At 40.3% G+C, this 26986-nt stretch overlaps 1 protein-coding gene across 5 annotated transcripts in view; it reads left to right on the top strand.

Moving 5' to 3' along the window:
• Positions 1-26986, top strand: part of COL6A6 (collagen type VI alpha 6 chain) — a 130064-nt gene that overhangs the window by 4243 nt on the left and 98835 nt on the right. For all 5 annotated transcript variants that reach the window (XR_014077720.1, XR_014077723.1, XR_014077721.1 and 2 more), the window contains exons 2-7: positions 14576-14673; positions 16992-17579; positions 18860-19480; positions 20549-21109; positions 22264-22821; positions 26177-26752. Coding sequence is in view for 1 of the 5 variants with exons in the window: in XM_081573202.1 (XP_081429328.1) it covers positions 14607-14673; positions 16992-17579; positions 18860-19480; positions 20549-21109; positions 22264-22821; positions 26177-26752 (2971 nt within the window). In the remaining 4 variants the exon portion in view is untranslated. The remainder of the gene's footprint in view (positions 1-14575; positions 14674-16991; positions 17580-18859; positions 19481-20548; positions 21110-22263; positions 22822-26176; positions 26753-26986) is intronic.

The raw sequence follows: 26986 nt of genomic DNA, 5'->3' as shown, positions 1-26986 counted from the left end.
TTTTTCAACATCTACAAATCAGTCAATGTGATACTCCACATCAAAAAATTGAACAATAAAAATATATGATTATCTCAATAGATGCAGGAAAAGCTTTTGACAAAATTCAGCACCTATTTACAATAAAAACTCTCCAGAAAGTGGGCAGAGAAGGCACATAGCTCAACATAATAAAGGCCATATATGATAAACCTATAGTTAGAATCATACTCAATAATGAAGAGCTGAAAGCATTCTCTCTAAAATCAAGAACAAGATAAAGATGTTCACTCTAACCACTTTTATTCAACATAGTTTTGGAAGTCCTAGCTACAGCAATCAGAGAAGAAAAAAATGTAAAGGGAATCCTAACTGGAAAAGAAGTTAAACTGTCATTGTTTGCAGATGACATGATACTATACATAGAAGATCGTAAGAATGCTACCAGAAAACTACTAGAACTCATCAATGAATTTGGTACAGTTGCAGGTTACAAAATTAATACACAGTAACCTGTTGCATTTCTATACACTAACAATGAAAGATCAGAAAAAGAAATTCAAGAAGCAATTCCACTTACCATCGCATCAAAAAATAAAATAAAATACTTAGGAGTAAACCTACTTAAGAAGCCAAAAGACCTGTACTCCAAAAAGTATAAGATGCTGATGAAAGAAATCAAAGAAGACATAAACAGATGGAAAGATATCAATTCTTTATCAGTATTGGGAATTTCTTTTTCCAATATGTAACCTCTCTTTCCATTTCTTTCAGATATCTATGGTCAGAAGCATTCATTCTACTATACTAAAATTTATCAGTTTTTGGAGGTATTTTCTGAGTCTTGTTTAAGAAATGCTTCCTTAAGTAAGAGTGCCAATCCCAAAGAGGGAAATGCCAAAGAATGTTCAAACCACTGTACAATCATGCTCATTTCACATGCTAGCAAGGTCATGCTCAAAATCCTTCAAGATAAGCTTCAAAAGTACACGAACCGAGAACTTCCATATGTACAAGCTGGATTTAGAAAGGGCAGAGGAACCAGAGATCAAATTGCCGACATCAGCTGGATAATAGAAAGAGAAAGGGAATTCTAGAAAACCATCTACTTCTGTTTCATTGGCAATATGCTAAAGTATTTGACCATGTGGATCACAGCAAACTATGGAAAATTTTTAAAGAATAGAAATACCAAAACATCTTACTTACCCTCTGAGAAACTGGTATGCAGGTCAAAAAGCAGCAGTTAGAACCAGACATTGAACAACGAACTGGTTCAAAATCAGGGAAGGAGTACATCAAGGCTGTATATTGTCACCCTGCTTATTTAACTTATATGCACAGTACATTATGCAAAATGCCAAGCTGGATGAATCACAAGATGGAATCAAAATTTCTGGGAGAAATATCAAGAATTTCAGATATGCAGATGATACTACCCTATGGCAGAAAGTGAAGAGGAACTAAAGAGCCCCTTGATGGAAGTAAAAGAGGAAAGTGAAAAAGCTGGCTTAAAACTCAACACTCAAAAAGCCTAAGACCATGGCATGTGTTCCCATCACTTCATGGCAAATAGGTGGGGAAACAGTGACAGACTTTGTTTTTTGGGGCTCCAAAATCACTTCAGACAGTGACTGTAACCATGAAATTAAAAGACGCCAGCTCCTTGAAAGAAGAGCTGTGACAAACCTAGACAGATAAAAGGCAGAAACATCAGTAGTCAAAGCTATGGTTTTTCCAATAGTCACGTATGGATGTGAGAGTTGGACGATAAAGAAGGCTGAGCACCAAAGGACTGATCCTTTTGAACTGTGGTGTTGGAGAAGACTCTTGAAAGTCCCTTGGACTGTAAGAAGATCCAACCAGTCCATCCTAAAGGAGATCGGTCCTGGGTGTTCATTGGAAGGTCTGATGATGAAGCTGAAACTCCAAGACTTTGGCCATCTGATGCGAAGAACTGAATCACTGGAAAAGACCCTAATGCTGGGAAAGATTGAAGGCAGGAGGAGAAGGGGATGACAGGGGATGAGACAGTTGGATAGCATCATGAATTCAATGGACATGAGTTTGATCAAACTCACGGTGAAGGACAAGGAAGCCTGGTGTGCTGCCGTTCATGGGGTCACAAAGAGTTGGATACTACTTAGTGACTGAACAATAACAAAGCGAGGTTGAGAATATATCCACCTAAATTAATACAAAATACTATTTTTTACCTAATATTTTAAAATTTTGTTTTCAACATTTAAGAACTTTATCCCTCTGTAGTTGACTTTTGTATACAGTGTGAAAGAGAGATCCAGTTTCACTTATTTCCATGTAAATAACCATTTCCCTCCAACCCCACTGGTCTACCAAGGCAACTATGCATGTCATCTCTAGACTGTCTATTCCATTCCCTTCGTATATTGTTGTTCAATAAAGTTTTATAAACTTTGCTGTCAACCCTTTACATATTACACATTTTAATGTTTTTTTGGGAGGAGGGTATTTGACATTGATCCTATGTTAACATGACACTTCTCAAAGAATTATTAAGTTTTCTGGTTGCTTATTGTATATATATGGAAATGTGATTGAATTTTATATCTTGATGTTATACCTTGGTGTTATATCTTGAATACTTGTTATTTTTAATAACTTGTCTAGAGATGTAGACAGTCATATCACTTGTAAACAGTGACAATTTTATTCATTCTTATTCTTTTTTTCATCCTTCTGGCTTTAATTTTGCCAGAACCTCAGAGTAAAGGAGGACAACCTCTATGCTTCTTCATTTTAGAGAGATATTTCTAATATTTTTCCATTAGGCTGCTTATCAATTACAGATTTTAAACATATATCCTTTATCAAGTTAAGTTTCCTTCTATTCCTAGTTTGCTAAGTTTTTGTAAAATTTTGAATTAAGTGATTTTCCTTTTGTATTTACAGTTTATCTCCTCTAGTGTGTTGATGTGGAAATTCAGTTCAGTTGCTCAGTCGTGTCCGACTCTTTGTGACCCCATAAATCATAGCACGCCAGGCCTCCCTGTCCATCACCAACACCTGGAGTTTACCCAAACTCATGTCCATCGAGTCGGTGATGCCATCCAACCATCTCATCCTCTGTCATCCCCTTCCCTCCTGCCCCCAATCCTTCCCAGCATCAGGGACTTTTCCAATGAGTCAACTCTTCGCATGAGGTGGTCAAAGTATTGGAGTTTCAGCTTCAACATCAGTCCTTCCAATGAACAACCAGGACTGATCTCCTTTAGGATGGACTGGTTGGATCTTCTTGCAGTCCAAGGGACTCTCAAGAGTCTTCTCCAACACCACAGTTCAAAAGCATCAATTCTTCAGTGCTTCTCAGCTTTCTTCACTGTCCAACTCTCACATCCATACATGACCACTGGAAAAACCATAGCCTTGACTAGACAGACCTTTGTTGGCAAAGTAATGTCTCTGCTTTTAAATATGCTATCTAGGTTGGCCATAACCTTACTTCCAAGGAGTAAGTGTCTTTTAATTTCATGGCTGCAATCACCATCAGCAGTGATTTTGGAGCCCCCAAAAATAAAGTCTGACACTGTTTCTACTGTTTCCCTATCTATCTGCCATGAAGTGATGGGACCAGATGCCATGATCTTAGTTTTCTGAACGTTGAGCTTTAAGCCAACTTTTTCACTCTCCTCTTTCAATTTCATCAAGAGATTCTTTAGTTCTTCTTCACTTTCTGCCATTAGGGTGGTGTCATTTGCATATCTGAGGTTATTGATATTTCTTCCAGCAATCTTGATTCCAGCTTGTGTTTCTTCCAGCCCAGTGTTTCTCATGATGTACTCTGCATATAAGTTAAATAAGCAGGGTGACAATAAACAGCCTTGACATACTCCTTTTCCTATTTGGAACCAGTCTGTTGTTCCATGTCCAGTTCTAACTGTTGCTTCCTGACCTGCATACAGGTTTCTCAAGAGACAGGTCAGATGGTCTGGTATTCCCATCTCTTTCAGAATTTTCCACAGTTTATTGTGATGCACACAGTCAAAGGCTTTGGCATAGTCAATAAAGCAGAAATAGATGTTTTTCTGCAACTCTCTTGCTTTTTCGATGATCCAGCGGGTGTTGGCAATTTGATCTCTGGTTCCTCTGACTTTTCCAAAACCAAGGTAAGGAGCAATGGCTGCACTTTGCTGGAGCAGCCGTGAAGAGATACCCCACGTCCAAGGTAAGAGAAACCCAAGTAAGACGGTAGGTGTTGCGAGAGGGCGTCAGAGGGCAGACACACTGAAACTATAATCACAGAAAACTAGCTAATCTGATCACACGGACCACAGCCTTGTCTATCTCAATGAAACTAAGCCATGCCGTGTGGGGTCACCCAAGATGGATGGGTTATCGTGGAGAGGTCTGACAGAATGTGGTCCGCTGGAGAAGGGCATGGCAAACCACTTCAGTATTCTTGCCTTGACAACCCCATTAACAGTACAAAAAGGCAAAAAGATAGGACACTGAAAGATGAACTTCCCAGGTCGGTAGGTGCCCAATATGCTACTGGAGATCAGTGGAGAAATAACTCCAGAAGGAATGATGGGGTGGAGCCAAAGCAAAAACACCCCGCTGTGGATGTGACTGGTGATAGAAGCAAAGTCCGATGCTCTAAGAGCAATACTGCATAGGAACTTGGAATGTTAGGTCCATGAATCAAGGTAAATTGGAAGTGGTCAAACAGGAGATGGCAAGAGTGAACGTCGACATTCTAGGAATCAGCAAACTAAGATGGACTGGAATAGGTGAATTTAACTCAGATGACCATTATATCTACTACTGTGGGCAGGAATCCCTTAGAAGAAATGGAGTAGCCATCATGGTCAATACAAGAGTCCAAAATGCAGTACTTGGATGCAATCTCAAAAACGACAGAATGATCTCTGTTCGTTTCCAAGGCAAACCATTCAGTATCACGGTAATCCAAGTCTATGCTCCAACCAGTAATGCTGAAGAAGCTGAACTTGAACGGTTCTATGAAGACCTACAAGACCTTTTAGAACTGACACCCAAAAAAGATGTCCTTTTCATTATAGGGGACTGGAATGCAAAAGTAGGATGTCAGGAAACACCTGGCATAACAGGCAAATTTGGCCTTGGAGTACAGAATGAAGCAGGGCAAAGGCTAATAGAGTTTTGCCAAGAGAACGCACTGGTCATAGCAAACACCCTCTTCCAACAACACCAGAGAAGACTCTATACATGGACATCACCAGATGGTCAACACCGAAATCAGATTGATTATATTCTTTGCAGCCAAAGATGGAGAAGCTCTATACAGTCAGCAAAAACAAGATCGGGAGCTGACTGTGGCTCAGATCATGAACTCCTTATTGCCAAATTCAGACTGAAATTGAAGAAAGTAGGGAAAACCACTAGATCATTCAGGTATGACCTAAATCAAATCCCTTATGATTATACAGTGGAAGTGACAAATAGATTTAAGGGACTAGATCTGATAGAGTGCCTGATGAACTATGGACAGAGGTTCGTGACATTGTATAGGAGACAGGGATCAAGACCATCCCCATGGAAAAGAAATGCAAAAAAGCAAAATGGCTGTCTGAGGAGGACTTACAGATAGCTGGGAAAAGAAGAGAAGTGAAAAGCAAAGGAGAAAAGGACAGATATTCCCATCTGAATGTAGAGTTCCAAAGAATAACAAGGAGAGATAAGAAAGCCTTCCTCAGCGATCAATGCAAAGAAATAGAGGAAAACAACAGAATGGGAAAGACTAGAGATCTCTTCAAGAAAATTAGAGATACCAAGGGAACATTTCATGCAAAGATGGGCTCATTAAGGACAGAAATGGTATGGACCTAACAGAAACAGAAGATATTAAGAAGAGGTGGCAAGAATACACAGAAGAACTGTACAAAAAAGATCTTCACGACCCAGATAATCACAATGGTGTGATCACTCACCTGTGATCACTCACCTAGAGCCAGACATCCTAGAATGTGAAGTCAAGTGGGCCTTAGGAAGCATCACTATGAACAAAGCTAGTGGAGGTGATGGAATTCCAGTTGAGCTATTTCAAATCCTGAAAGATGATGCTGTGAATGTGCTGCACTCAATATGCCAGCAAATTTGGAAAACTCAGCAGTGGCCACAGGACTGGAAAAGGTCAGTTTTCATTCCAATCCCAAAGAAAGGCAAATGCCAAAGAATGCTCAAACTAGCACACAATTGCACTCATCTCACACGCTAGTAAAGTAATGCTCAAAATTCTCCAAGCCAGACTTCAGCAATATGTGAACCGTGAACTTCCAAATGTGGTAATTAGGTATTTTCTAATTTTTTAGACCATATTCAGTCTTTAAAAATTTTTTTTAACGTATTTTTCCTCAATACTGTATGTTTATATAATTATAAATGTACTTTCCTTTGCAGTTATTACAAAATCTTGACTATATTCCCTTTGAGCCTGTCTTACATTTGTGCCTCCCATTCTCCCCACCATGTTGCTCCCCACCCCAAGCGGTAACCTGTAGTTTGTTCTTTGAGTCTGTATCTTTTTTGTTATACTCACTAGTTTGTTGCATATTTTAGATTTTACACACAGATGATATCATACAGTATTTGTCTTTCTCTGTCTGACTTACATTACTTAGTCTAATGCCCTGCAAGTCCATGCATGTTACTGCGAATGGCAATATCTCAATCTTTTTTATGGCTGAGTAGTATTCCATTGTGTATATATATATATATATACCACATCCTCTCTATCTGTTCATCTCTTGATGGGCATTTTGATTGCTTCCATGTCTTGGCTTGTAAATAATGCTGCTGTGAACACTGGAGTGCATGTATTTTTTGAATTAGTGTTTTGTTGTTTTGAATATATATCCAGGAATGGAATTGCTGGGTTATATGGTTGTTTTATTTTTATTCCTTGGGAAACCTCCATACTATTTTCAATAGTGGCTGAATCAATTTATATTCCTGTCAACTGTGTACAAATGTTCCCTTTTCTCCACATCCTCACCAACATTCGTTATTTGTGTTCTCTTTGATGATGGCCTTTCTAAACAAGTGTGAAGTGATAATCTTGTTGTGGTTTTGATTTGCATTCCATGATGACTAGCAGTGTTGAACATCTTTTCATGTGCTTGTTGGCCATCTTCATTTCTTCTTTGGAAAAATGTATTTTCTAATTTTAAAAATCCTTGCATATCTGACATAAACCCAACTTGATAATGGTGTATTGTCTTTTTTATACACTAAAGGAATTGAGTTGCTAGTGTTTTACTTAGGATTTTTTGTATTTATACCCATGAATAAAATGGATCTTTAATTTTCCTTTCTCTTACAGTACTTAACTGGTTTTCATATTGAGATTTTACTGGTTCCATGTAACTGAAAGAATGAATATTCATCTTTTTCTAGTCTCTGAAATAATTTGTAGAAGTTTCAGATGATCTGTTTCTTAAAAGTTTGATGGAACTTACCAATAAATCCATCTGGGCCTGGGATTTTCTTTCTGTGAATATTTTAAAATACTGCTTCAATTTTTTTTAAAGTCTTTGCCATATTTACTACAGTTATGTCTTCTTTTTCATTTATACAATTACCAATTTATGCCTTCTGTCTTTATTTTTATTTGATCAGTCTATTGTGAGGTTGGTGTTTTCAAAACTTAATTTTCTTTATGTATTTTTAATTGAATTTTAAATCTTAAAATTAATCAGTAAATTAAAACCAATTAATTTCAATTAATTTTCTTTTACTTTTCAATTAATTTCAACTTAATTTTCTGTATAAATTCAATTTATATTTTAAATTGAACTTTAAACATTCAATTAAAAAACTATACAGGCAATCCCTGAAAGTACTTCATGTTTGTTTCATAATTTGCTGATTTCTGCTCAAAGTTTTAGTACCTTAGTATCTCTAAAGTACTTTTGGATTTATTCTGTAATTTTTCTAAGTTGGGCATTTCATTCCTAGTGGATCTGCCTCCTTGGACTTTTAGTCCCTTCAAGTTTATGTCATGGGATCTAGGAGGACTCCAGCATCTTCAGATCTGGAAAGGATCAGTAGCCAAGACAGGCTCCTCCTCTGACTGGTGTGAGCCCCTCCCACATAGAACCTACAGGGGCTCAGGGGCGGCTTCCTCCACAGGACTGTTTCAGAAGGTGGGCTCAGTATTCCCGTGTGCTCTTATCTTAATTATCCGTGTTTTTCTTCCCCCTTCTAGAACTATTTACTAGATCACAGAACGGTTACATGTGTGGAGCTGCTAGAATTTAGAGAGAACGTAGCTCTTGTGCCTCAGATGAGAAGCGTGCAGAAGTGAAGTGTATCTGAAGTCGCACAACAGCTTAGAGACTGCATGAACCCAGGTCACGCGACTGTGTAGCCAGAGCTCTTCCTGATGAGCCGAGCACCCCTCAGCACAGAAGAGTGTGCATTTTACAGTGTCGAGGGCGCCTGCATGACCTTGTTCAAATATGATCTCCATGCGTAGCCTCTTTCTGTGTTTCCAGAAACTGCATTTGGGGGAAAGTTTGACGTGAACAGTAAAACCGTGGAACTGAGTTGGCCCGCAAGCGCTCACTTGTGTGTTTTGTGTTGCTCACCATCGTTGATTCAATGTTTATGTGTTGCTGCTGTCTGCCAAGGATTTATCCCACAGCACTTCAACATGAACTTAACTCTCACTTTGAATATTTTTCTTTTTACTTTTTGACTTATAAGAAGGGAGGAAGGGAAGCAGTGAGGAGATGAGGCATTTACTAAGCAAACAATCATTTGTCTTGAACTCTGTGACACAGGCTCAGCGTTGTTTCTTATCATACAAAAGCTGACAGTATTCTTGTTTCTGAAGAAAAGTAAAATTGGTGCTTAGAAATGATGTTTCCTGTATGCTCATTTAAAAGGAAAGAAATGGCATTTATCTTAATTCTGCTGAAGTCTTTTTTATATCCCTTACTGACTTTTAATATTTTTTCAAAGACATATCCTATTAAATAGATTATGAATTGGCTCATAAGGGCAGAGATCTCCCTGAAGCCCCTGGTTCTTAATAGCCTCAGGAGAAGTGTTGCACAAGTTCTAAATATTCTGGGTGTGGAGCCAAAGACTGGGTGACTGTATTGCTTTTGCAGCTGTAGTTTAAATTAGAAGCATTCTACCTTCCCAACAGAAAGTTTACAGAGATCCAGATTTGTTCACTCTATTTTTATAAAATGAGCTATTATTGATATACATTATGCTAGTTTAAGGCGTGCCACATAGTGATTTATTACTTTTATACATTATGAATGCTCATCACTGCAAGACCAGTTCCCATCTGTCGCCAGACAAGGCAGTTATGATGTCACCAACTATTGTGCATGCATTGCGCCCTGTGACATTTACTTTATAGCTGGAAGTTTGTATCTCTTGCTCTCCTTCCTCTGTTCCCCTCCTCCAGCTTCCCTCTGGCAATAACGAGGCTGCTCTCTGTACTATGAGTCTGTTTCCATTTTGTTTTGTTCATTTATGGTTTGGATTCCACATAAAAGTTAAATCAGACAGTATTTGTTTTTCTTCATCTTAAGCTAAACACAGAATAATGGATAAACAAGCTGCATATATACCGTGAAATGTTACTCAGCCATAAAAAAGGGTGGAATCTTGCCATTTCCAACCACATGAATGGACCTTGAGGGTATTATGCTCAAGGTCTTGAGATCCAAATTTTTTAAGGTTTTTTTTTTAAAGTGTATAACTTCTGAAAAAGGTATATTAGCCCAGTTTGCCCAAATCAGAATGAATGGAGTACTAAAAATTATGATTAAAGAGATTTGTACTTTTGAGACTGTTTCTAAAACAAGAAGAGATCAATCAGACTATTGCCATATTAACATGAGGTGCACCATGAATTGAAGTTCTACGTTATTACTCTAAACACTGTCTCCTTCATTCACCCCTCATTTCTTTGAGTATTTACAATTTTGATTTTAAATAATTAGATATTTAAAAAATTTAAGAATGCAAATCCTCACTGTGTCTGGTAAAAGAACAACATACAGATTATAGGCAATCCATCCACGTTTTCACGTGGTGAAAGTGAACCCGTGTTTACCCTGCATTGACTTAGAGGTTCGGTCCTCCTGCTGTGTCCCTACTAGCCCTTTGTGTCCTTTGTCACACACGCAAAGTAGCACATAAAACCTCCAGAGCCCCTTCACCGGGTTTCCGCATTGTATACGTAGCCTTACAGTACGCTAGATTTTGCATTCCATTTAAAGTTTCAAAAAATTGTTCAACAAGATGCTATCTGAAAGAACTCAACTTTTCATGAGATGGCAAGACTGAACATTGACATCTTAGGAATCGGTGAACTAAAGTGGACAGGAATGGGCAAATTTAATTCATATGGCCATTATATCAACCACTGTGGGCAAGTATCCCTTAGAAGAAATGGAGTAGCCCTCATAGTCGACAAAAAGACTGAAATGCAGTACTTCGATGCAATCTCAATAACAACAGAATGATCTCAATTCATTTCCAAGGCAAACCACTCAGCATCACAGTAATCCAAGTCTATGCCTTAACCACTAATGTGGAAGAAGCTGAAGTTGAATGGTTCTATGAAGAGCTGCCTTCTAGAACTAACACCAAAAAAAGAGAGATGTCCTTTTCATAGTAGGGGATTATAATGCAAAAATAGGAAGTCAAAAGATACCTAGAATAACAAGCAAGTTAGGCCTTGGACTACAAAATGAAAGAGGGCAAAGGCTAACAGTTTTGCCAAGAGAATGTACTGGTCATAGCAAACACCCTCTTCCAACAACATAAGGACGATCTACACATGGACATCACCAGATGGTCAATACCAAAATCAGATTGATCATATTTTTTGCAGCTGAAGATGGAGAAGCTTTATACAGTAAGCAAAAGCAAGACCTGAGGGTGGCTCAGATCATAAGCTCCTGTTTACAAAATTTGGGCTTAAATTGAAGAAAGTAGGTAAAACCACTAGGCCGTGCAGGTATGATCCAAATCAAATCCTTATGATTATACAGTGGAGGTGATGAATAGATTCAAGGGATTAGATATGATAGACAGAGTGCCTGAAGAACTATGGACTGAGGTTCACAACATTGTACAGGAGGTGGTGACCAAAACCATTCCCAAGAAAAAGAAATTCAAGAAAACAAAATAGGTGTCTGATGAGGCCTTACAAAAGCTAATCAAAGGAGAGAAGCAAAAAGCAAAGGAGGAAGGGAAAGATAAACCCACTGAATGCAGAGTTACAGAGAATATAAAGGAGAGATAAGAGAGCTTTCTTAAGAGAACAATGCAAAGAAATAGAGGAAAACAATAGAATGGGAAAGACTATAGATCTCTTCAAGAAAATTAGAGATACCAAGAAAGCATTTCATGCAAAGACGGACACAATAAAGGACAGAAACAAGAAGGAGAAGATATTACAGAAGATTCTATTACAGAAGATATTAACAGAAGCAGAAGATATTAAGAAGAGGTGGCAAGAATACATGGAAAAACTATGCAAAAAAAGGTCTTAATGACCTGGATAACCACATTGGTGTGATCACTCACCTAGAGCCAGACATCCTGGAATGTAAAGTCAAGTGGGCCTTAGGAAGCATCACTATGAACAAAGCTGGTGGAGGTGATGAAATTCCAGTCGAGCTATTTCAAATCCTAAAAGATGATGCTGTGAAAGTGCTGCACTCTATATGCCAGCAAATCTGGAAAACTCAGCAGTGGCCACAGGACTGGAAAATGTTAGTTTTCATTCCAATCCCAAAGAAGGGCAATGCCAAAGAATGCTCAAACTGCCATTCAAGTGCGCTCATTTCATATGCTAGCAAGGTAATACTCAAAATCCTTCAAGCTAGGTTTCAACAGTACAAGAACTGAGAACTTCCAGATGTGTAAGCTGAATTTTAAAATGGCAGAGGAACCAGAGATCAAATTGCCAACATCTGTAGATGTTGTAGAGAGAGCACTGGAGGTCCAGAAAAACATCTACTGCTTCATTGACTCTGCTAAAGTCTTTGACTGTGTGAATCACAACAAACTGTGGAAAATTCTTAAAGAAATGGGAATATCAGTCTTCTGAGAAACCTGTATGCAGGTCAAGGAGCAACAGCTGGAACCAGACATGGAACAATGAATGGACTGGTTCCAAATTGGGAAAGGAGTACATCAAAGCTGTTTATTGTGATTCTGTTTATTTAACTTGCAGAGTACATCATGTGAAACGCCAGGCTGGTTGAATCAAACCAGTCAATCCTAAAGGAAATCTACCCCAAATGTTCATTTGGGAAGACTGCTGCTGAAGCTGAAGTTCCAATATTTTGGCCACTTGATGTGAAGAGTTGACTCATTGGAAAAGACTCTGATGCTGGGAAAGACTGAAGGCAAGAGGAGAAGGGGGTGCCAGAGGATGAGATGGTTGGATGGCATCACCGATTCAATGGACATGAGTTTGAGCAAGCTCTGGGAGATGGTGAAGGACAGGGAAGCCTGGTGTGCTATAGTCCATGGGATCGCAAAGAGTCAGACACAACTTAGTGACTGAACAACAACAGCAGTATTGACCACCTGCATGGGGAAATTTCCAGATGCTGCATGCTGTTTGTGTCCTTACCTAACCCTCATTTTTCTATCCGGGTTTTAACTTGCATTCACCGGTATTTTCTTCCATCTTTGGCATTTATCCTATTGAGCAACCTAAAGCTTCTCTTGTCTCTCATAATTCCTAAAGATAGCACTTATTTATAAAGTTCATAATGTAAACAGATGAGAGGTGAACAGCATAAAGCCCTGATTTGAAAAGCAAAACTAAAAAGGCATGAAAGCAAAGACTAGTATCCCTTAATACTTAGGAAAAAAAAAAGACATAGAACCCAAAATTTGGAGACACTTTTTGTGTTAATAATGTTGTTTGGTATTGTATATAGAATGAATAAGCAACAAGACCCTACTGTATAGCACAGGGAACTATATTCAATAAACCATAATGGAAAAACAATAAGAATATATATATATATGTATATATATATATATATAACTGAATCATTTTGCTGTGTATCAGAAATTGACACAATATTGTAAATTGGCTATTCTTCAATAAAATAAATTTTAGAAAAATAATATTAGTTCGGGATGCAGAGGAACTGAGTGCTACAGTCCAGATTTTGAATCAGAGTGATTTGGGCTTTAGTCTTAACTAGGGCCTGTTTTATCCATGTGATCTTGAATCACATTCCCCTTTATGAATCTGCTTCCTTATGTGCAAACTAGGGACAATAAGATGACCTGCTTATCGGTTTGCTATCAATATCAAACAGGAGAACACACGCAGAGCTGCCAGGACAGGGCGTGGCACATGGTCAAGGCCGACCAGAGGATTCATACAGAGAGTATGACTTAATTTTCACTTTGGGCAATCCATGTTTGGGCTAAACTTTCTCTTAATGAAAGGATGGACTGAATATAACCTCCTAAGTGCCCCTTCCAGCTTCCTGATTTCCTCTGAAACAGAATGGATAAACTGACTCACAGCCTGCAAAGTTTATATCATCCAAAGTTCCTATGAAGGAAAGAACAGAATCCCAAATTCTAGAATGTCAGAGGGACGATGGAGTAGGTGAGGAAATGGTGATGGAATTTTTTGTGGCAAAGGTCCATTTTCTGAAAGGGTGAAATATTACACAATAGGAGACTGCCTGACAAGGAATGAGATAGCCACATGTATCAGACACATGTTTGGGTAAGAATTAAGCAGGAAAGAGAAGTGCCAGTTTATTATCACGGATCAATTCATTTTTCATTCAGTGGATGAATGAGTGAATGAATGAGCCCAACCTGCTTAATTATCAGGTTTATTGTCAATATCCTATTTTATCCCATGAAATGAAAATTCAAGGTGGCTGAAAATGTTTTAGGCCAAATTAGAATCAGAAAGCCCTTGATTCATATGATTATAAGCAGTTGGAAGCAAAATGGTACAAACTGTGCCATTCTGAGGAGCAAGACATTATATGGAATATGGAGGATCACTACTTATTTCTTTATGTCTTCTCTCAAATTTAAGAATAAAGGGAAATGGTTACTTGCTAATTATGTAGGAAAAGGAGTAAATAGAATTTTGACCACATCTATAAATACTTCTCAAATATGAAACATACCTACGTATTCATGATGGAAAAATTACAAGTCAGGTCTTAGACTGTGTCCCAACTGTGAATTCTAAATTGTCTGTGCAATGAGTGGACAGAGGATGAGACTGGGGAAAATAATTACTAGGAACACATAATATTGGTGGAACCAGAATGCATCTGGCTACTTCCATTGACTATCCAAAATCTCATGTTTCTGCAGGGTCTGGGGACCAGAAGAAACTTTTTTATGATTCTGTAAATGTTGTAAATGTTGGCGGTTCATTTTTCCACAAAGCACAGATCAAATAGTCAGGGAACCTCAGAAATTCCTTGTCTTCTGTAGCCCCGAATTTATTATGTAATTTTGTATGCTCATATATGTGTGAGTCTTGATTTCTAAGTAATATCCACAACAATTTTAGATGTTTATGTTTTTGCCTTTTCAGATTTCCAGTTGGTGATTTTTCAGGTTAAAATATGAAAATGCTGCTCATTTTGTTCCTTATAATAATTTGTTCCCACGTTTCTGTCAACCAACATTCTGGTAAGGAAAATAATGAAAGGAATTCGTTTCCTTAATTCTCATTATGGAAAATAGATAATATATGAGTCTGACTTGCTTAAAATTTAAGAGTTTGGTTTTGTTTTGACTTTGATGATGGTGAGGGTGGGAGTGGCAGCTCAGTTTCTTTGATGTCACCCCATGTTCCTTTGAAAATCTTTTGTTTCAGGAGTTTATTCCCTATTCACGACAGAAAGACATGAGAGCTGTTGCCTTGTCCTCAGTTTCAACTTCTTCTAGGTCTTCTGGGAGGTTGCATTTTCATGTGCAACCTTCTCTTTTCACATTAAGTTCAGGCCTGGACAATTTGAAATGTCTCTTCCTAGTTTGTTTGTTCCAAAATATTTGTCTTGGTCAAACACCTAGATTGGGTTCCAGTTTAACCTGTGTGTCTGCTTATTGTAAAGCAGGTGCTTTTACCCTGAAGAGGGAACTCCAGAGCTGTCCACTGTCTGTCAGCAGTCTATGTCCAATGGACTTGAAGTCAAAATACTGGTCAAGCAGTCACGGCCCTTATCACCTCCTAAAAAATCAGTCACTTCATGTCCAGGGCCACCTAGATTGGTTTTACAGTTGTTTTTTTTTTTTCCAAGGACTCTGACCTTGGAAGCAAGTTTTCTGGAGAGATAAATTCTTCTTTGCCCTGAAAACACATTCCTTTGATGTCTCACTGGGCCTGATATTAAGCTTTTCAAAGAGAGGCAATGCTTTTTCTCCAGTTGTTCCATGGTTCAGATAGTGATGGGCCCGGTTAGAACCTAAACATGTCTCCTGTGCCAGTGGCTACATTTCTTTTCTCCACACAGGATGTGGGGATTTGTCGATGAATAGAAAGGTCACTTTTGGTCACAAGTTGAGCCACCCTAGACAGTCCTCACCTGACAGTCCTCGGAGGGGCCCCAGTCTTCTCCCATCGGTTCCCCCTCCCTTAGTGTTTTCCCAGAGATGCTGCTGGATATACGATCATCAAAGGAATCTCAAACTGGCTGAAATCAGGTTGCTTAGAAGAAAAGAAAGGATGATTGGCAGCCACTATGCCTTGATTAGACTGCTGTAAAGAGAATGAAGGGACATGCAGGGGCACCAAAGCTGTTTACCTATCAGTTGTCGATGGGAAAAGATTGACGTTCCTTTAATTTGATCAGAATTTATATAGTAACTATTTCAGATAATCAGAATATCAGAGTAAAGATAGACCTTAGATATTTTCTTGTTGAATCTACCCATTTTAATTATGAGGAAACTGAGGCCCAAGTACGTCAAATGGCTTGACAGAGCTGGGAGAATTAGCTGATGACAAAGTCAGGACTCAGGTTGCTTGTTCAGTTGCACTGCGTTTTCTTAAACATACAACTTCCAGACACGCACAGGTATATCCCTCCCTTCCCTGGACAAGAAATGGATCTTATAGTACAGTCATGAGAGCTCTGAATTCAAGCCAGCAGAGAAACCACCAGCAAATTATATTTTGTGCTTGAACCGAATGCTTCTCTATCACATACAAATATAATTTCACATACCTAACATTCAATCTGGCATTGAATGAAGGCTTAAAAGCTCAGCAAAGTATTGCATTCCTATGTAAAAATTACATTATCAATAGAAACTTAAACTATAATCTCTTTCCTAGCTTAAGGTATACAGGTTTCTGTCACATTTTTCATATGTGAGAATAAATTTACCAATTATAATGCCCACTCATGACTCATCAAAAAATATCGTAAATAACTTTAAAATAGATTAATACATCTCATATTTATGATTTTTAGGATTTTTTAAAACTCATCAATTTGATACTTCGAACACAAAACTAATATGTTTATAAGTTTAATATGTTTATAAGTTCATTAGGTCACTTGTATTGTTTAAAAGGAAGTCAAAATGAAAGGCTGTTTTTCAGATTTCTCCATTCAACAAATTTGATTCCCTCTTGATGAAACTGTTTATCTTGTTGCTATAAACTGAGGTCAAATTCTGAAAGAAGAGAAGGACACAATGGGAAATTATCCACTAAACATGTAAAAACCTGTTATATTTTACTTCTTTATATTTAGCTATTTCTACTTCATTCCTTGCAAAAGTGGTACTTAATCTCATGATCAGTTCAAATGAGAAGGCATATAAAAGAATTAGCCTAAGAAGCACATATTTTTCTTGAGAGAATATGTACTATTTTCAGTGCATTGGAAAGATATTACAAATACAAGTAAAAGAGGGAAGTAAGTTTTTCCCCTGTGGTTGGCATTAAACTTGGTAGTAAATGTTTGAAGTTTGCTTTCATTGTGTTTGTGGGTTTGTAGGTCCGGAGTACGCTGATGTGGTGTTTCTGGTGGACAGCTCCGACCACTTGGGAATTAAGTCCTTCCCATTTGTGAAGGCGTTCATCAACAAGATGATCAGCAGCCTCCCCATAGAGGCTGACAAGTACCACGTAGGCCTGGCCCAGTACAGCGATGGGCTCCACAGAGAGTTCCTGCTCAGCACCTTCAAGACCAGGGGCCCCATGTTGAACCACCTCAGGAAGAACTTTGGGTTCCTGGGGGGCTCCCTGCAGATTGGGAACGCTCTCCAGGAGGTGCACAGGGCCTACTTCTCAAACGGGAGGGACAGGAAACAGTTTCCCCCGATCCTGGTGGTCCTGGCTTCCGCCGAGTCCGCAGACGCTGTGGAAGAGGCCGCCGAAGCTCTGCGCAAAGATGGGGTGAGGATCATCTCCGTGGGGATGCAGGGGGCATCCAAGAAGACCCTGAAGGCCATGGCCACGGGCCAGTTCCACTACAGCCTCCGGACGGTCAGGGACCTCAGCACATTCTCCCAAAATATGACTCAGATTCTCAAGGATGCAGCTCAGTACAAGGACGGGGCAGTCAATGATGTCCTTGTGGAAGGTGGGTCAGGGCGGGTGTAAAGGGTTGCTGATGACAAAATGCTTTCAGAAAATCAACATGAGGAAAGAATGCTGACTCTGTGAGCATCTCTTTCCACAAAAGCTGAGCTGCATTTTCAGATGTTAATTTCTGCATGCCCCATGATTGTGGCCTTTTTAATCCAATAAACTTGGGAAGCCTTGGTTTTCCATGTTTCACTTATCTCGTTGCCTGTTGTTTATAGGCTGCCTCCTCCCTGCCACCTAGCTGTCTGAGCTTTCTCCCTGGGCTTCAGCTGCTATGTAGTTTCACTTCTGGTTCATTTAAAAAGACAATTTGCTCCTAAAGAAATCCTTAATTCCTGAAGCCATATAAAGTCACCACAGACTGTTACAGCTTGAAACTTCAGAGAGTCCAAAACCTCTGTTCCACAGAGAGGAAGCTGCAGGCACTCTTGGAGGTGATATGACCTGGCCCTGGGCCAGGCTGTGGTCTAGAGTCAGAGCTACACCTGTGTGGGTTCAGCCCCACACTTACTCCTTCCTGCAGCTCTGTTCTGAATTAGCTTTCCCGTGTTCTGCTCCAACTCCAATCTTCTCTCTTGGTCTGTCCCCTTGTACTATTCTATTAGCAAGGATGGCCAAGAGTTTATGAACATCACTCAAGACAGGAACAGGGGAGAGCTGGTAAAAACAAAAGAAAAACTTTGCTCAAAGTGTACAAGTCCAGACAAGTGACATTATAAACTGACATTATGTCTGGTTGTCAGAGTGAAGTGACATATATTGACAATAGAGAATGTAGTAATCTAAGAAAATATAGAATCTTATTACTAGCACTTTCTCCAAATAAAATATTAGAACATCAACTGCTATTACATTTCTATCCCTTAAGAATGTTTGGACTATAATTGCTGATTTTAGTAGTGGATTTTAATACAATAGCAGCAGCTTCTGTTAACTGAGTGACTTTTCATGTGTCAGGCCCCATGCTAAACTTGATATGATTTCATTTAATCCCTATAACAACTCTATGAGATCAATATTCTTGTTACCTATATTTTACAGATGTAGAAATTGGAGGCAAGAGGTTAGCTAAAATCCAGTTTTTGTACCCAGGATCCTTTGATCTCAGCTTCATCATCATCTTGGATACCTCTTTCCTTCTTTAAGTGTATAACCAAGCTCTAATTGCTTGGTTATTCTATGTTTTCTGTTTATAACTGCTCATAATTCTATGTGTCTTTAATGCTGAGCAGAGACGCTGAATTAAAACTCTGCCTGTTCATTCCTTGCCTGCAGTTTGCCAAGGCCCTTCCGTGGCTGACGTTGTGTTTCTGTTGGATATGTCCACCAACAGCAGCTGGGAGGACTTTGACTATCTTAAAGAATTCCTGGAAGAAAGCATATCTGCTCTGGACATCAAGGAAAACTGCATGAGGGTTGGCCTCGTGGCCTATAGCAATGAGACAAAGGTGATTAGCACGCTGAGCAGGGGTGTAAACAAGTCGGAGGTTCTGCAGGACATCCAGAGCCTTGCTCCTCAGGCCGGGAAGGCCTACACTGGAGCCGCCCTGAGAAAGATCAGGAAGGAAGTCTTCAGCGTGCAGCACGGCAGTCGGAAGAACCAGGGGGTCCCGCAGATCGCCGTGCTCGTGACCCACAGCCCGTCCCAGGACAACGTGACCAAGGCCGCTGTGAGCCTCCGGCGCCAGGGGGTGACCGTCTTCACCATTGGCGTAGAGGGGGCCAGCGACACCCAGCTGGAGAAGATTGCGTCTCACCCCGCGGAGCAGTACGTGTCCCAGCTGAAGTCCTTCTCTGACCTGGCTGCCCACAACCAGACGTTTCTGAAGAAGCTGCGGAATCAGATCACACACACGGTCTCTGTCATTTCCGAAAGGACCGAAACCCTCAAAGCCGGTAAAGCAGGATTTGTCTCATCCTCTTGCTTTTTGTCTTGTCTGGCCGGTGTTCTGTCTGCACAAGGGCTTGGTGGGCGTGATGCCGGGAGAGAGAGTTGAGTTCCTGGCTTTTTAATTTAAGCAAGTAATAGGAAATATAAATTGGGGGAGAATAAAAGCTGTTGAGGTGTTGGAATGGGAAGAACGGATTTTTTTTTAATTTCCTCTTTTGTGCAGCTTTACTTGTATTCTTCATTATTTCTTGACACCCCGGAACACCTTCCTTAGCTATTTCTCTCCCTGCCCTGCTTCCTTTCTTGCCTTTGCCTCTCATGTTTCTCTGCTCTTTCCTTAGTTTCTTTTTGTGTGTGGACTTTTCTCTCCCTTCTCTCCTTCCCTCAGCCTCAAATTCCAATTTAGAGAATACACAGGAAGCATGATCTGGACTGAGGACAGGGTAATGAATTTACTGGAAAGTACTCTTCTAGTATCAGTGAGTTTAGAGCGAGACAGAGAGCAAGGTACTTGTATATTTCATACATAGACATGTATGCTACATAAATTATATGTGCGTACACAAGATGTGCATATGTCTGCATCCATCAACGTGTATTTATAGCATGTTGACCACAAAAGTGTCATTGCACAATATAAACTACGCCACTGACAATACCCCTGTTGTGTTAATTCAGCAGCAGTGGATGAGGAGTAAATAACTCCTATGTCCACCATGTCCAGTTAAATACCTTCTTTAGTTAACAGAACACCACCTGAACTTTTGCTAAGCAGTTGCTCCCTGGTAAGAGAAGCAACTTGCGAAAAGTGTCTTCAAGTTTTCTTCCTGATTTTTCCTATATCCAAATGGACTCTGATTCTCGATGCAAACCATCTTAAACTGTCACACACAATTGACCCACCCGATGCTAAGATTCCCCTGAGTCACAGCAGCAGAACAGGTCTTTCACGCCAAGAAGCTCTTTCCCTGCTTTCTGTCTGATGAGGCCGGTGTTTGCCCTTCCTCTCACCTGCCCCTGTGTCTCTGTCCCACTTGCCCAGATGCCGCACTCAGTTTTGGGTTGTGTTTTAGGTTGTGTGGACACGGAGGAAGCAGACATCTACCTGCTCATTGATGGCTCCGGGAGCACGCAGGCCACAGACTTCCAGGAGATGAAGACCTTCCTGTCAGAGGTCGTGGGGATGTTCAACATCGCTCCCCAGAAGGTGCGGGTCGGGGCTGTCCAGTATGCCGACCGGTGGGACTTGGAATTTGAGATCAGTAAATACACGAACAAGCACGACGTGGGAAAGGCCATCGAGAACATCAGGCAGATGGGTGGGAACAGGAACACGGGCACCGCCTTGAACTTCACCCTGGGGCTGCTGCAGAAGGCAAAGCGTCAGCGGGGAGGCAGAGTGCCCTGCCACCTCATTCTGCTGACCAACGGTGCGTCCCGGGACAGCGTCTTGGGGCCCGCAAGCAGACTGAGAGAGGAGCTCGTCCACGTCTATGCCATCGGAGTCAGGGAGGCGAACCAGACTCAGCTGCACGAAATCGCGGGCGAGGAGAAGCGGGTCTACTACGTGCATGACTTTGATGCCTTGAAAGACATAAGAAACCAGGTTGTTCAAGAAATCTGTGCTGAAGAAGGTAGGACTCCTTACCTTCGGGCTTCAGCTCCCACATTGCCTCCCTGAAGTATTTTCTTAAAATTTTTTGTTGAAGTATAGTTGATTTACAACGTTCTGTCAACTTCTGCTCTACAGTTACACATATATAGACATTCATTTTCATATTCTTTTCCATTTATGGTATAGTTCCCTGTGCTATACAGTAGGACCTTGGTGTTTCTTCATTCTATATAGTTGGCTTCTGCACCCTTCAATATTTGACATTGCAGCTGTGGAGAAAGGGCATAAATATTCAAGCTGAAATTTCTTGACTTTGTGGAGCTGTTTATTCTCCAGAACAAAATGGAGGACCCATTATAGTGTTGCTCTAACCATTATCTGATGCATAAAAAGAGTATTTTATGTTTATTTAAATTGCTTTTTAATGAAGCTTGTATGAAATCTTCTAGAGCTAGGTAAGTAATTTTCAACCAGGGGTGACTTTCCCCGCCAGGGGATAGTGAGCAATGTCTAGAGACATTGCTGCTGATCATAACTGGGAGGAGTGCTAGTTAATTGGCTTCTAATAAGTATTTATTAGTGTCTCCCCACAAATTCCTGTGAGGATAGATCTATGATTAGACCGTTGCATGTGTACTATGATCAAATGATTTCTGATTTTAAGGAGTATTTTGGGCTTATTTAAATCACTTTTTAATAAAACTTGTATGAAATCTTCTACAGTTAGATCAGTAGTTTGCAACCAGGGGTGATTTTGTCCCTTAGGGGATGGTTAGAAATGTCTAGAGACATTTACTTCTGGTGGTCCTCACTGGGGGGTGCTAATAGCATCTAACAGGGAGACGTTAGATGTTTCGAGTACAGGGATCCTGCTAAACATTCTTCAGTATCCTGCAGTGCATGGATTGCCTTCCACGATACAAACTTTCCAACCACAATGTCAGTTGTGCTGAGGTTGAGAAGCCCTGAGTTATACGTTAAAGCAAATTACTAAATAATAAAGAGTATAGGCTCCCCTTCATCATCTTCAATGCTTTATTTACCTGCTAACTACCCTTAGCAAGCACACGCTTAACTTCGTATAGAATTGTTTGTGTTTTAGATTTTCCTGTTCACTCTTGATCTTTTTACATGAAGCCAACTTGAATAGCCCACCTCCTTTCTCTCATGCAGCCTGCAAAGAGATGAAGGCCGACATCATGTTTCTGGTGGACAGTTCTGGGAGTATAGGACTAGAGAACTTCATCAAAATGAAAACATTTATGAAAAACCTGGTGAGCAAATCTCAGATCAGGGCAGATCGAGTGCAAATTGGTGTGGTCCAGTTCAGCGACGTCAATAAGGAAGAGTTTCAGCTCAACAGATACACATCCCAGGGGGAAATTTCAGATGCAATAGACCGAATGGCTCACATTGGAGAAACCACCTTGACAGGTAGCGCCCTGACCTTTGTGTCTCAGTACTTCAGCCCTGCCAAGGGAGCCCGGCCCAACGTCAGGAAATTCCTCATCCTCATCACAGATGGTGAGGCTCAGGACATAGTCAAGGACCCAGCGGTGGCACTTCGGGAAGAAGGCATCATTATCTACTCTGTGGGGGTGTTTGGCTCCAACGTCACCCAGCTGGAGGAGATCAGCGGGAGGCCAGAGATGGTTTTTTATGTTGAGAATTTCGACATTCTGCAGCACATTGAGGATGACCTTGTTTTTGGAATATGCAGCCCCCGTGAAGGTAAGCATGGGCATATTCACCAGGGGGATTGTCCAAACACCACACATCCATGTAGGTCCTTGCTTCTTGAACTAAGCAGACTGCTATGAACACTATAAACCGGCTTTGTTCAATCAAACTGTTTATCCTAGTGGCTTTTGGCTCACATATAGAAATGCAAGTTTCCTCAACAGAACTGTTAAAATCAGACAGTAAGAAACAATTCAGATCTACCTAGATTCTCTCCCATTTGTAGACAAAAGCGCTAGGGGGATGAATCCTCCATTTAAGGAAAATAGCACCGTACAGGATTTTAGGTCTGGCTCCCTAGAAGTAGAATCTGAGTCAGGAGTTCTCATGGAAGAAACTCATTTACTTATTACTTTAAAAAAAATTATTGAAGTATAGTTGATTTACTATGTCATGTTAGTTTCAGGTGTGCAGCAAAGTGATTCAGTTATACATACATGCATGTGTGTGTGTGAGAGCATGCATATGTGTGTGTGTGTATATATTTATATATGTTCTCTGTCATATTCTTTTCCCTTATAGGTTATTATGAAATATTGAGTATAGTTCCCTGTGCTATATAGTAGATCCTTGTTGGTTGTCTATTTAATGTATAGTATATATATTTGTTAATTCCAGCCTCATAATTTATCCCTCCCCCCACTTTCCCCTTTGGTAACTATAAGTTCGTTTTCTATGTCTGTGAGTTTGTTTTGTAAATAAGTCTATTTGTATCTTTTTTTATAAGAATCTGCAAATAAGTGATATCATATAATATTTGTCTCTTTCGGTTTGACTTAATTTAGTATGATAAACTCTAGGTCCATCCATGTTGCTGGAAATGGCATTATTTCATTCTTTTTATGACTGAGTAACATTCAGTTGTATATATATATACACACATATATATGTATATATATATACATATACCATATCTCTCTATATATACTATATCTCTAGACATTCATCTGTTGATATCACTTAGGTTATTTCATGTCTTGGCTATTATAAGTGCCGCTATGAACATTGAGGTGCATGTATATTTTTGAATTATATGGTTTTGTCTGAATTTATGCTCAGGAGTGAAATTGCTGGATCATATGGCAGTTCTATTGTTTTTGATTTTAAGGAACCTCCATGCTCTTCTCCATAGTGTCTGCTCCAGTTTACATTCCCACCAACCATGTAAGAGTGTTCCCTTTCCTCTGCACCCTCTCCAGCACTTACTACTTGTAGATTTTTTTGATTTATTGAAGTATCTTCAGAAGAGAAGTAGGGAAAGCAGGACAGAGCATGGGTAGGAGTTAAGCAAGGAGGTTTTCTCAGCTGGAGTCTGGCTTCAGCCTGATCTAGCAGGGAGCACGGGAGCATGAATTATAGCACAGAGTCGGTTCCACCTTGAGGCAGGGTCCCGGTCTTATATAATCCGAGTTTAGGGGCTACATGTGGTCTGCTAAGACGGGTAATAGAGGAACATAACCTCCTGGACAAGGTGGCTCCCCTTTGACCTAACAAGTTTGTTCATTTTACATATTTTTTTAAACCTTTAAAAGACTTATATGAAATGAGATACTCTTTGTAAAAACATGTTGCTATTTATTAAATCTTATAAAGGAGGAATATGATATAGGAACTTGAGCAATGGATGCTTCAAAGGAACTAAATGGGTAGTCATCATTGTGGTCCCAGGGTACTGCAGAATAAAAGTAATAAAGGTTCAGCAGAAATAAGGGCCCCATGGGGCTTGACAACAGAGGCATTCTGAAAGACTTCTATGAAGGAGATGAATCTTAATGGAATTTTGAAGGAAAAAAGGGACATCATGTTGTTGTTCAAATAACAGTTCTGGCCAACCCGCACTAGAAGTATTGGTGACTGCGATCTATATTTTGTGGCTAGAGGAGTACCTGGGTTGTGCATCCTAGTAACTCCAACCAGGACAAACATGGCCTCTCCAAAGGGTGCTTTGACTGAGCAGTCTACCCTGCAGCCTCCAGGTAATCCAGGCAGGCTCCCCTGGGCAGCTGAAGGCCCAGGGGACATCGTTTCTATTTGTGTGGAACCAGACTTTCTGGGTGATGTGGTCATGGCTCTGTGTGTGTGGCTCTAGTTAGGCAGGTAAGTGGATCGGCTTTCGGGTTTGTAAAAGCCCTACCATGTTGTAAGAAAGTGGCTTCCAAAGAAGGGAATGTGGTGAGCCTTGGGGAAGGGCTAGGGAAACCTTATCACAGTTCCATTTCTCCAAAATGGATGAGTTAACAGTTGAAACATACCTCCCTAAGGCCTGTAGACAGACGGTGCTACATAAGGACTAAATCACCCTCCATCTTACAGGTCCACTTCTCTAGAATGAATGAGTTGGAGTTTGGAGCTCTGCACACTGAGAACAGAATGTGATACACACATGGATTACTTGGGTCTTTCCTGCTTTACTTTTTCCATGGCATTGACCCCACATTTAAAAAGTTAACGAACACCATTCCATGTTCGATGCATGTGACAAGGGCTCAGGACCGGGGCAATGGGATGATCCAGAAGGATGGGATGGGGAGGGAGGTGGGTGGGGGGTCCAGGAAGGGGAACACATGTAAACCCATGGCTGATTCATGTTAATGGATGGCAAAAACTATTACAATATTGTAAAGTAATTAGCCCCCAACTAAAATAAATAAATTTATAAAAATAAATAAATAAATAAATAAATAAAATAATAAAATAAAAAAAAATAAAATAAAAAGTTAACGAGAGGTCATGCTAGGATCACTTGGTTGGGCCAAGTTGAAATGGACTAATTTCTATAACAAAGTCCAAACATGAATACAGGTTATGTTTTAAGAAAGTAAAAAAAAAAAACAAAAAAGGAGAAAATGCAACCTTGAAAAGTTAGCCATGAAGAAAATATAGTGTTGCCAAATCTATTTTCATCTAGTCATTTCCCCAAGGTTTATCTTAAGAATAAAACCTCATGATCCCTGTGGCTTAAAAAAAAATAGACAAATTTGTATAAATGAAAACATGTGTTGAAGGTACCACTTATACAGGAAAGTTTCCTCAGACTTGTGAATTGGGTTTTTTTGGTCCAAAAGCACTTGTCATGTTTATCTCTGATATCCTGTGACTGTCACACCACCCCCTTCCCACCCACTGTAGCAGGCTTCATGTCACGTCTGCCTTGTCCTAAAAGACACATAAATGAGCATGTGTGTTGTGTCTGTTATCCAGAGAGCAGACATGCAGATGTACACAGCTTGATCCTATGGAGGGGAGACCCTGGCATTTAAAATGTGGGGGGACGGGGTGCGGGATGTGAGTCCCCCATGATGTGCAAAGCTAATCTTATCAGTTTTCCTTTTTCTTCCTCTTTCAGAATGCAAGCGCATTGAAGTTTTAGATGTCGTGTTTGTAATTGACAGCTCTGGCAGCATTGACCATGATGAATACAATATCATGAAGGACTTTATGATCGACTTGGTGAAAAAAGCTGATGTGGGCAAGAATCATGTCCGGTTCGGGGCTCTGAAGTACGCGGATGACCCGGAAGTGCTATTTTACCTGGATAACCTTGACAACAAATGGGAGGTGATCTCGGTCCTCCAGAATGACCAACCCATGGGGGGCAACACTTACACGGCTGAGGCCCTGGGCTTCTCAGACCACATGTTCACAGAAGCGCGGGGCAGCCGTCTGCACAAAGGGGTCCCCCAGGTCCTCATCGTGATCACCGACGGGGAATCCCATGATGCCGATAAGCTCAATGCCACAGCCAAGGCCTTGCGGGACAAGGGCATCCTTGTCCTGGCCGTGGGCATCGCCGGTGCCAACCCCGTGGAGCTGCTGGCCATGGCAGGATCGAGTGACAAGTACTTCTTCGTGGAAACTTTTGGAGGTCTGAAGGGGATATTTTCAGATGTGTCTGCCAGTGTGTGTAACTCTTCAAAAGTAGGTAAGATTCATCCATTAAGTTCCCTTAATTATCAGAAGAGGTCCAAATAGGCAGAAAATCAAATGGGGCACAGGATTCTGTAGAAGTTCCCACCTTGTGAAATCTTCAACCTTGTACAGCATTCCTACTCACCTCTGCCTAAATTCCTCCAGTGATGGAAAATTCACCAATTTTTTTTCTTTTGATGAAGAGGGGCTATACCCCCTTTTTTTAATTTATTTTTTTTAATTTTTA

The sequence above is a fragment of the Giraffa tippelskirchi genome, chromosome 2 (assembly GCF_054371585.1).
Source record: "Giraffa tippelskirchi isolate mGirTip1 chromosome 2, T2T-mGirTip1v1.2.pri, whole genome shotgun sequence".
Classification (NCBI taxonomy): Eukaryota; Metazoa; Chordata; class Mammalia; order Artiodactyla; family Giraffidae; genus Giraffa; species Giraffa tippelskirchi.
The sequence above is the reverse complement of the archived record's forward strand: the minus strand, read 5'-3'. Positions and strand labels throughout refer to the sequence as shown.